We start from the raw sequence: 11,712 nt of genomic DNA, 5'->3' as shown, positions 1-11,712 counted from the left end.
ATAAAATAGTGTATATATTTGTGTGTGTGTGTGTTTGTAAGCGGGAGTGTTTATTGTGTTTGTGTGTAAATTATAGGCTGTGTATAAACCCATTTATCAGACACTCTACCACCAAACAGCAGTAATCGTTATTGAGAGAAGCGGAGTAACTACAGGCACAAGGGACATAACATCTTAGTTCCCGAGTTTGTGGCGCATTAGCGATGAAAGGAAGGCTTAATATTTCTTACAGCGCCATTGTCTGTTGGCGGTGGTGACCACTTACCATCAGGTGGCTCAATTGCTCCTCCGACTATACCTATATAAAAATGATGACGCTTGTTGAATACATCGGATAATACGTGATTTTATTAGTATATGTGTGATATACATAGCATATCAAATGTAGCACGTTTAGGTGAACGTGTTTAGGTGTACACGTGCGGACCGCGCCGCGCTCAGTTAATGAAGGAAACACATTTGTTTTATTGTTATGAGAAACACCAAGTGCGAGATAAACGATACAGTTAGGGCAATAATATGTGGTCAATACATATAAGCAACAATTAAATATTAGAAAAAATAAACGAGAACAAATACTAAAACGAATACAATTAATTGAATTACAAGAGACACAGCATTCTATATCATCAATTTTACTTCAAAGAGCAATACAAAGGAATTATACTTTACAAAAATGATTATACCTCCAAGTAGTAATTCAGTTCTTGAATTAAATGTCATTATAATTTATTAAATCTCGAAAAAAAATGTCAAGAATAAGCCAAAAGTTTATTAATATTAAAAGTATAAATGTGCAATTACATTAGTTATTAAAAGCTCAGTGGCGGTATGGCGCTCCTACTTAGATCGTAAATCTCTTCTATTTGACGATAATCCCGCCCAGCGGCCTTGTCCTTATTTCCGGACGTAGAGCTCACGCACGGTGATATATCGCAGGTGCGGCGGGTAAAGGATTAACATAACAACCTCAAAACAGTAGAAATTTTCGAATAACTTTTAGCAGACATCTGTACACACTAATTGACAATCAGATAAGTTTTATTTAAATTAAAAACATTTGTATTCAAATAGGCTTTCACCTAAGTACTTTTGAGTCGAGATTTACCATTATAAAGCTTTACCGAATTTATTAAAGACATCTCCGAAGGAAGCTCTGCCTTCGAAATTAAAAATAGTCCGTATAATCCGTGTACGGCTCTTTTTAAAGATAAAGATGAAAATTTGTAAAGTATATCTTTAACCCAAAGACCCAAGTACTATCGAAATTAATTAAATTAACGACTCAGGCAGGTTTGATATTGGCATTCAACTAACTCCTCTTTCTCTTTCTGTGTGTCCCGTTCATTGTTTACGACTTTATATAAAGAAAAAATTTAACCTATTTTTAGTTATTGTTTCAATTCACACGAGATTTTTAATGACAATTCTATTTCTTGTCACCGAACTATTCTCAAACATTGTAAATTTATTTCAATGTGTCAGTCAATTAATACATTATATAGTACAAGCAACTTCGTTCCAACCGGGTCCCTCGACAGTATTCTTTTCTTTTTTTTATCAATATGTACTAAGTTATTAATAAATTAAAACCAATATTTGAATAACACATGAAAACTGTTCATTGGATTATGTATTACGTACTTTTTCATAGCTTTTATTCAATATATTTAAATATAGGTTCTATATTATGCGAAATAATTTATAAATTAATAAATTAATTTAAGAAGGAAAATCAACCCAAAATCTGATTGTTTAGGATTAATATTGCAACAGACCACTATTTACATTTAGGAACTATGTCTCTAAGATAATATTTATATAATAGCTTTGAATTTAAATTAAATTTAAATTCATTTAAGATATACATTAAACAAAGACTTGCACAAGTAAAAACCGCAAGTGGTTAAAATCAGTACTAAAAGCGCCAATTTTATATGTATTGTATTCCTGTAATTACACTGGCTCACTCACTTCTAACCATAATACTAAAATACAGAGTATTGTTGTTTTACAGGGAACGTTAACATCGTTTAAAATGTAATTTATTTTGTGTGTTGTTAATTTCTTGAGATGCGGATGTCTATAGGGAAGGATATTTATTTTTTTACGCCATAGGTATTTGTTGATTTATTTTCTACAATTATATTATTTTAATAATTAATTTCGAAGTTTCACATCGTATATTTATTCTATGCATCCTTAAAATAACTCAAATTACGTTTTCACTGCATGACTTAAAATGAGAGTATTTGAGCGGCCATTAAAGTTAACAGCTCCATTATATACAGCAAGCTTCGTCTGAGTGTTCACTTGTTGATAGTTAAAAACAAGATAACTTGAATTAACGTAGTTGAGGAAACTGCTACTTAAGTTATCACAAGTCAATGACCTATAATTATGATATTCAACCGAATATTATAGGCTCTCATAGTAGGTTTCCTTTAAAGTAAAGGTTATGAAAGTTTATCCAATCACGAAGCTAAGGATATCAGATTTTTGAACTAAAACGATAAAAGTGATTCTTGATGAAAATTGAGAGTAATATTTTAAGAACGCGGCACTTATAGACGCATTTCGTCACATGAGAAAGACGAAAACTATATATAAAGTTTTACGTCTATGTATATATATACATACGTGTAAGGCGCTGCATGTTATTTCTTCATTAACTGATATTGCTTTTAAATAAATGTTTATAAAATATGACGCCTACATAATACGTTGCGTTCCTCCATGCGTTAGGAAACCCTAATAGAGGATTATTAGCGTTGGTATCGCAACACAATATACAAACATCCGCTTCACGATATTAGGGGACGAAAACAAACCGCTGTTGCAGCGCTGTCGTTACGCTTCTTTTAATAATTTAATAAATACGATAAGATGGAGACCTGTTTGTGTTCGTATTTCTTGTCGCTTCTTCTCTGTAAATCCTTCTTTCCGAACCGGTGATTAAATTTAATTTTACATTATAATATGACGATTCAAAACTGTGTGTATGAACCCACTTACATAAAGAATATTTTGATTTTGATTCTTAGCTTTCGCGTATTATTTAACCGGTATAGCTGATACGATGTAAAGTTTGGGCTATTTCGTTTTTATCTGAAAATTCACAAGCTGAAACAAACTTTGACAAAGAAAGTTTAAGTTATTTTTTTTTTCCAAATCGGTGGTAGTTTTTTTTACTATTATTAATTAAGTATAAGTTAATGCTGAATAAATTAATTTAATTTTATATGTTGTATTGTTGGTGTAATATAATATACACCTACAGTAAAATTGTAAGTGCAAAAAGCAATTTCCTGATCTCTGTACATTAACCGACGCCCAGTAAGTGTATCGAATATTTATTTTATAAAACCGAAAATACACAATTATTTGAGACTGTTTTCGAGATCTTCATTTTAAATTCGGATTTTTTTAGAGTTATACACAAATAAAAACCCTTAATATAAACAAAACTTTTGTATGGTTCCGTCCTCAACGTATTGTTAAAAATATTTCGTTTAAGCCAGTTTACAAGGAACGAATGTTTTTTTTTAATTTCCCTTTCACTTAAGGCTAAAGCTTATGAGTCAAACGGAAGAACAATACCACAGGGGTCGGGATTGGGTCTATGACTTTTTCATCGCTACACTCACAGTGTTGATCTGTTTACTTCAATATTACTTCTCAATATTGTTACGAAATTAAAAAACACACGATATTACAAAACATTCACGCTAATGCCGAGCCGAGATGGCCCAGTGGTTAGAACGCATGCATCTTAACCGATGATTTCGGGTTCAAACCCAGGCAAGCACCACTGAATTTCATGTGCTTAATTTGTGTTTATAATTCATCTCGTGCTCGTGAAAGAAAACATCATGAGGAAACCTCTGCCTAATTTCAACGGAATTCTGCCATATGTGTATTCCACCAACCGACATTGGAGCAGCGTGGTGGAATATGCTCCAAACCTTCTCCTCAAAGGGAGAGGAGGCCTTAGCCCAGAAGTGGGAAATATACAGTCTGCTAATGTTATTCACGCTAATTACTCAAGATACCTCATTAAGCCAATAGGGTGTTTGAAAAAAAGCTTAAAAAAGGATATTAATTGTGAACGTTTTTAAAAAGCCAAACAGTTCTTCCGAGCATTTGACAACCTTTTGTAGTAGCAGTGCAAACGGAAGGAACCTTTTATCCGCTAAGCGTCGCTTACAGGAAGCCTCATTTAAATTCGTTAATTTCACTCGCAAATTAAAAACAGGTAATTTTGTATACGAAGTAAAAGATATAAAAATAAAAAATGTTATTCGAATATTTATTTAATTGTTTGTTTTATATTTTACGATATAATGATAAATAAATATGTTATCAATCACAATATAATATTATACAAGTACGATGATTATATTATACTTACTCGAGCGACTATCTAACTCGACTAACTTATTTAAATCTGCGAATTATCATTAAGAACGACGTGTTGTGCTCTAATGAAATAATATTATTAAAAGTTGAATTCAGCGCTAATGTAGGCTTAATGTATATTCGTGTTTGCTCCTCACGAAGATAACTTTCCGTTTCCAAACTTGCTACTCGGCTTTTACGCGAATTATGTAAAATATTCGAAGTGGGAAACATCTGGCTATCAAAAAAATATATACGTATTATTATGATTGCTTATCAGTGTGTATACATGTATACTATGCACAATAACTTATGGGTCTATTAAACATAACATTAAAACGTTAAGTAGAGCGGTATGAATTTCAATGTCCTTTAATTTGGTGTCTTTCAGTTACTCTGCTGTCTTAGTAAATTTTTTATATACATTTTAAGGATAATATAATATTGTTTTACGACTAAACTTAAAACCTAACTGTGCCAAGCCGGCACAGTTAGGTTTTCAGTTATACACCTTGTCTATTACTTAGACATTGGAGTCCGATACCGAACTCAATAAAACAAAATTTGCTTGAAAAACTTGTATAATATGTTCTTGTAATTTAGTACAGCTTGTATCGTTAGTTAACAAGATGGTTTATAAGTAAGTGAAAAAAAACAAAAGAAGGAAAACAACACACTCGCGATGACACATTTTTTTTTATAAAAATGTTGTAAAAAAAGGTTGATTGAGAAACTAATGCTATTTAAAATTATATCAATGATCTGTATTATATATACAGATAAATTAGTTGTCGTAGGCGCGAACATCATCCCCGCCGTTAAAATCACCAGATTTTAACCCTCAGTTTGATTCTCTGTTACTGGTAGAGGGCTTAGTCGTGTGAAAGGTCTTCGAAATGTCCCTCGAGTCGTTTGAACGTCCGCCACGCGACATACACCGTCAGCGCCAGGGAACAGCTTACTGATGCGCCCTACACGCCAACACAGTGGTGGCATATTTTCCTCTTGCAATAGCACCAGGTCTCCAAGCCTCAAAGGGATGTCAGGAACGCGCCACTTTGTTCTCTGTTGTAGCTCTGCCAAGTACTCGTGCTGCCATCTTCTCCAAAAATGTTGTCGAATTTGTTCGAGCCGTTGGTAACGTCGGAGACTAGAAGCCTTGCAATCGACGAGATTCGGTGATGGCAATGCGGTTAGCGGCCGACCAAGCAGAAAGTGCCCCGGGGTGAGGAATTGAAGGTCATTTGGAGACGAAGACATAGGACAGATGGGACGGCTATTTAGTATGGCTTCAACTTGCGCAAACAGGGTGCCTATCTCCTCGTATGTTAAATGCGAATTGCCCATAACACGCCTGATGTGAAACTTTGCGGATTTCACTCCAGCCTCCCAGATGCCACCAAAATGGGGAGCATAGGTAGGAGAAAATACAAATTTAATTTCTTCCTCACTACAAAAGGAATGTATGGAATTCTTATTAGATTTTAAAAAATTGCCTATTTCTTTCGAGGCGGCTACAAAATTTCGGCCGTTATCACAAAAAATCTCTGTAGGCCTTCCGCGACGGGCCACAAATCTACGTAAAGTTAAAATGAAAGCTTCTCTTGAAAGGTCGCTGACAGCTTCCAAGTGCAAGCATTTAAACCTCAAACAAACAAAGATACATAAATAACATTTTGTTGTTTTTGCTCCGCGTCCCTTTCGATTTAGGATAAGGAAAGGACCAGCCATATCCACACCAACACTACGAAACGGGAAGTCCACCGTAATACGCTGTGAGGGCAAGTTTCCCATCAACGGAGTCAAAGTCTTGCCTTGCACCTTCCTACACTGTAAACAATTGTGCACAATACTTCTCGCGAGGCGCCGGCCATTAATGGGCCACACATAGTTCCGCACACTAGCGAGAAGCAACTGTGGACCAGCGTGTAACTTATGCAAATGCTCCCGCTCAAAGATAAGTTTAGTTAGGTAGTGTGATGAATGTAATAAAATTGAATGCTTGCTCTCAAATGGAAGCGACGATTGGTCTAAGCGACCTCCTACACGTATCAATACACTAGCATCCATGAAAGGTGTAAGAGCTATAATGCTAGACCGAGAACTGATTGTCCTATTTTTAGCCAATAAGCCGTATTCGACAGGAAATGATTCCTGTTGTGCTACGCGACAAAGCAAATGAAAAGAGCCTTGCAATTCTTGCACACTTAATGCTTCTAGACGCTTAGACTTAGGATTTCTTAAATTGTAAAGAAATCGCAACACGTATGCATACACTCGCTTTAGTCGATTTAATTTAGAAAAGTTATGGAATTGAATTACCGATGAAATGCTATTATCTAGATTAGCAACATTTGCTCTTAACTCTAGACCATTTAAGTCTTGTTGAAGATTTTTGGACAAGGTAGGCCAAGATGATTCATCTTGCAATAAAAACTCCGGACCAGACCACCACAAATTATTATTCCTAAGTTCTTCAGGATACGCCCCGCGGGAAATGAGATCAGCCGGATTCTGAAAAGTAGGAACATAGCGCCAACACCCAGCATCAGTTAACTCCAGCACCTCTGCGACTCTGTTGGCCACAAATGTTTTAAGTTTTCTAGAGCTAGTGTGCAGCCAAGCAAGGACGACGCTAGAGTCACACCAGTGGATCCTGCGTTCTATAGGAAACCTCACCGAGTCAACGACTACCTTACATAGACGAGCCGCTAGCACAGCGGCGCATAGTTCTAGGCGAGGTATAGTGCAGGCCTTCACAGGTGCAACTTTCGATTTAGAACATAAAAGATTAACACTTACGTTGTTTGCTGCATCTACAGACTTAATAAAAATGCACGCGCCGTACGCTCTCTGCGAGGCGTCGCTGAAGGAATGTAATTCTATTATAACTGGTAAGTCGCATAAAACCTTCCTAGGTATAGAGATTGCAAATAAAATATTTAGAGTATTATAAAATTTAAGCCAAGCCCTTTGCATATCATTTGAAATTTCGTCATCCCAATCAACTTTATCTAGCCATAACTGCTGCATAATTAATTTAGGGATAATTATACAGGGGGACACAAAACCTAGTGGGTCAAAGATTTTAAAAGATGTCGATAATATAAATCGCTTAGTTATTTTCTGAGTACTAGGAGGCATGTCAAAAGAATAAAATAAGCGATCTGTTGCTGAGTCCCACCCTAAACCGAGAGCGCTGGCAGACTCACTTAAAACCAGTTTATCAGAAGAGCTTGAAGAACAGGACTGCAGAACTAAAAGAGAGTTCGATTTATATTTGCGTAAATTAAAGCATCCTGCCTTTAAGGCCTCCGAGACAGATTGTTGAATGCATTTCAATTCATATTCGTCATTGCAGCCAGTAATTAGATCATCCACGTAAAGGTCATGTTGTAAAATAGTTTTCGTGAGTGGATCCTCGCACTCCTCCCCCAGCTGCCAAAGACACCTCGTGCTCAAATAGCTAGCACTTGCGAAACCGTAAGTAATAGTATTAAGTCTCAGTGTTTTGAGAGGCTCACGCTCATCTTCTCTCCATAAGATAAGTTGTAAATTGCGATCAGACTCATCTATCACAACTTGCCGGTACATCTTTTCTATATCCGCGGTCAGGATGTACTTGTACAGGCGAGCCCGAACTAATATGGAAAACAAAGAGTCTTGAATTTGAGGCCCAACCATCTGTATGTCATTGACAGATACGCCGGAAGAGGTGCGAGCAGATGCGTCAAACACCACCCTTATTTTGGTTGACTCACTGTTCTCTTTGAACACCGGATGATGAGGCAAGTAGTAACATAAATTCAATGTAGGACTATCGAGTGTTACTTCCGAGAGATGACCCAATTCTGCGTATTCCCGGATAAACGCTATATACTGAGATTTGACCTCAGGCTGTCTCTTAAAGCGCTTCTCTAAATTATAAAATCTTTTCTTGGCCATGGTATGTGAATCACCAAGACAGTCGGGTGATTTAAACAAAGGAAGTCTCACACAGAATCTACCATTGGACAAGCGACGGGTGTGTTGCACGAAATGCCTTTCACATGCCTGCTCGCTGTCATTTAAATGAACTTTAGAAGGAATCTCCTCTATTTCCCAAAACCTACTCATTTTAATATAAGGATCATCATCACCTTGTGCAAAATTAGTAAAAACAGTATTACACTTTACATTATTATTAGTTTCCTTGCTATACAAAGGCACAGGACCACCAATAAGCCAGCCCAACCTTGAACTGTGTAATCTAGGACACCCTGGGCCCAATGACTGTTGCTCAGAGCCGATTATGTCCCAAAACAGATCCGAACCGATGAGCATATCAACTTGAGACGGTTCATAGAACTTGGGATCCGCTAGGATAATATTGCTAGGAATTTTAAGTGAACTAATATCAAAAGTAGAATTAGGTAGCGAACTAGTAAGTTGGTTCATGACATAAAAGTTGGATGTAACATTAAAAGACGTATTAAATGATTTAATTTGAACAGCACAACATTCTGTGATAGTTCCTGAATAATTATTACCAAAGCCAATGACATTCGTAGAGCTTAAAGGAGTGACATCTAGAGACAATTTTCCTTTCAAATTTAAAGTTAAAAATGAGGTTTGGCTACCACAATCTAATAAGGCACGCACGGCTACCGATTTACGCGTCCTTGGATTGACAGCCTCAATCAGAGCCGTCGACAGTAGGACTTGACTAATATTCTCATTACAAAAGTTAGCTAGTGTGTCGACGGGGCTAATATTGCTTACAGCACTAGTTGTATTGCCTTCGATATTTGTAGTAAGGTGCAGGAGTGAGTTGTGCCTTTTTTTACACTCTCGGCAAGGACCGAAGCGACATTGACGAGAAAAATGACCAGGCTTCAAACAATTCTTACATAGTTTCAATTTAGTCGTCTTGGTTATACGATCACTAACGCTCATCGCCTTAAATGATGGACAATCAAATATCTTATGCTCAGTGGAATTACAACAAGCACATAAATTAGAAGGAGACTGTCTTTGTTGTTGATCACTATTAGTGTTGCTGTTACTAGTGCAAGCATATGACTTCCAGTGTGAACGTTCCGGTTTAGCATTAGTAGCAGTCGCGGCTCTCTGCTGACCATGAGATTTAGAAGAGCTCTCAGCCCTACTGCGGTGTACTGATTCTAGAATGGATGCACGATCGTTCAGAAACTTGTGAAAATCTTTAAGCGTGGGTGTATCAGTTGACATCGTATTACGGTGTTCTTCCCATCTCATGAATGTGTTGCTATCTAGCTTAGACGAAACCAAATGTATGACAATAACGTCCCAATGCTCAGTTGCCTGTCCTAGATTGGACAGTGCACGCAAATTCTTAGTCACGTGATCGACTAGGAAGCGCAGCGACTTTTCAGATTCTTTTTGTAGAGCGGTAATATTAAAAAGCGAACTGAGGTGATGATCTATTAATAAACGTTTGTTGTCATAACGCTGTAATAGCAGGCTCCAAGCCTCCGCATAATTATTGGAAGAAACTTCGAGATTCGCAACAGTACGAGCTGGTTCCCCCTCCAAATATGACAGTAAATAATGAAACTTATTCACGGGGCTAATTCGACTATTTTGATGAACTAGAGATTTAAATGTATCTCGAAATTCCATCCACTTAAGATGCGAACCATCAAACTTAGCAATGTTAATTAACGGAAGCCTAATACCGGTTTCATTATTGTCGAGCCCACAATGGCTTACATTATGATAGTTACTAGATTCGTGGTCACTGTCAACGTGACTCTGCACCTGCAACAGGGTTTGAGCTGCCACAATATTGCTAATAAAGGCCCTCTCAATGATTTCTCGTTCCGCGAGCTCCTCGTCTAACTTATTATAATTAATAACCTCAATGTTGCTTTGTAAATCATCAAATTTAGAAGATAACGCTTCAAATCTACTAAGCTTAAGAGTAAGTTCGGCCCTTTCCGTCGTAGTAAGCGTTTCCAACTTATCGAATCTATCAACATAATTTTTAAACTTGGTTATTTGTCCCTTAATAGAACTACGCTTGGTAATTAGTTCCGCCAATTTTTTTACGTCGTCCTCGATTCCCATCGTAAAATGTTAAAGATTATAGCAAAATTCGTGAGGAAGAAATCAAATTAAAGTTTAAAACTAAAAATAACGAATGAAAATGCTCACGCCCCTTTCCGGTGGCATCTACCGCACTGGAGGTCGAGGAGATGCCTTAGCGGGCACAAACAGCGCGGCGACGTGGCGGTGCGGCGCTACGGCGCGGCGGCGGTGGCGGGAAGTATCGGTCCCGCTCACTATCACGGCACCTCTGGAATATTCGGTGGAATAATCACCACACAGAAAGTCACGTGGGACACAAGAATGACGGCGTTTAGGGCTTCACAAATAAACAAAATTAAAGAGACACCTAAGCAATGGTAAAATTAGTTACGGTCGCTATATCGACGATAAAATTTACTAACGGTAGCCTTAAAAGCACTAAAAAGGCCAATTTAAGATTTAACAACTATATTTGATATTAATCTCTGCCTGATATTGTGTAAATATAACAAGTAAACGGAGAGATTACTTATTTTCTAGAGAGAACTCGACAATAAAATCGAATGACGCAATACCTACCATAGCTTATTCGCAAAGGCAAAGATGTAATTACGTATTATCTATTATGTTTGCACAAGTTAACACCATTAAAGGATGTTCATAAAATGATTGAAGAGGGATTAGGGCACTGAAAGGGACACTTAGCTGCAATTATAGTCTGCTGCGCTGTGAGTAGTCCAATGTCCAACGACCGGCAGTGCTAGCTCCGTGGTTCCTTTCAAATGTGCACAAATGTTCCGTGGGCTCGTTCCTCAATACTTGACTGGACTCGGTGCGGTTGCTGACCAATTCCAGCAGGACTCCAAGCTTCCACAATCAAAATGCTTGAATCGATATTGTCTTCGACAGATTTTGTCCTGTCACGGTCGCCAATTATGTCTATTACTTAGACATTGGAGTCCGATACCGAACTCAATAAAACAAAATTTGCTTGAAAAACTTGTATAATATGTTCTTGTAATTTAGTACAGCTTGTATCGTTAGTTAACAAGATGGTTTATAAGTAAGTGAAAAAAAACAAAAGAAGGAAAACAACACACTCGCGATGACACATTTTTTTTTATAAAAATGTTGTAAAAAAAGGTTGATTGAGAAACTAATGCTATTTAAAATTATATCAATGATCTGTATTATATATACAGATAAATTAGTTGTCGTAGGCGCGAACACACCTAAACTTAAAACGGATTACCAACAAGAGACACA

General features: G+C 37.0%; 1 protein-coding gene across 1 annotated transcript; it reads right to left on the bottom strand.

Moving 5' to 3' along the window:
• Positions 1 to 5,198: 5,198 nt before the first annotated feature.
• On the bottom strand, positions 5,199 to 6,211 carry LOC125077880. Its single transcript, XM_047689988.1, has one exon. It carries the CDS (start codon positions 6,190 to 6,192, stop codon positions 5,233 to 5,235), a length of 960 nt encoding a protein of 319 aa, XP_047545944.1. The 5' UTR covers positions 6,193 to 6,211; the 3' UTR covers positions 5,199 to 5,232.
• Positions 6,212 to 11,712: the final 5,501 nt, after the last annotated feature.

This window comes from Vanessa atalanta, chromosome 4 (assembly GCF_905147765.1).
Source record: "Vanessa atalanta chromosome 4, ilVanAtal1.2, whole genome shotgun sequence".
Taxonomy (NCBI): domain Eukaryota; kingdom Metazoa; phylum Arthropoda; class Insecta; order Lepidoptera; family Nymphalidae; genus Vanessa; species Vanessa atalanta.
The sequence above is the reverse complement of the archived record's forward strand: the minus strand, read 5'-3'. Positions and strand labels throughout refer to the sequence as shown.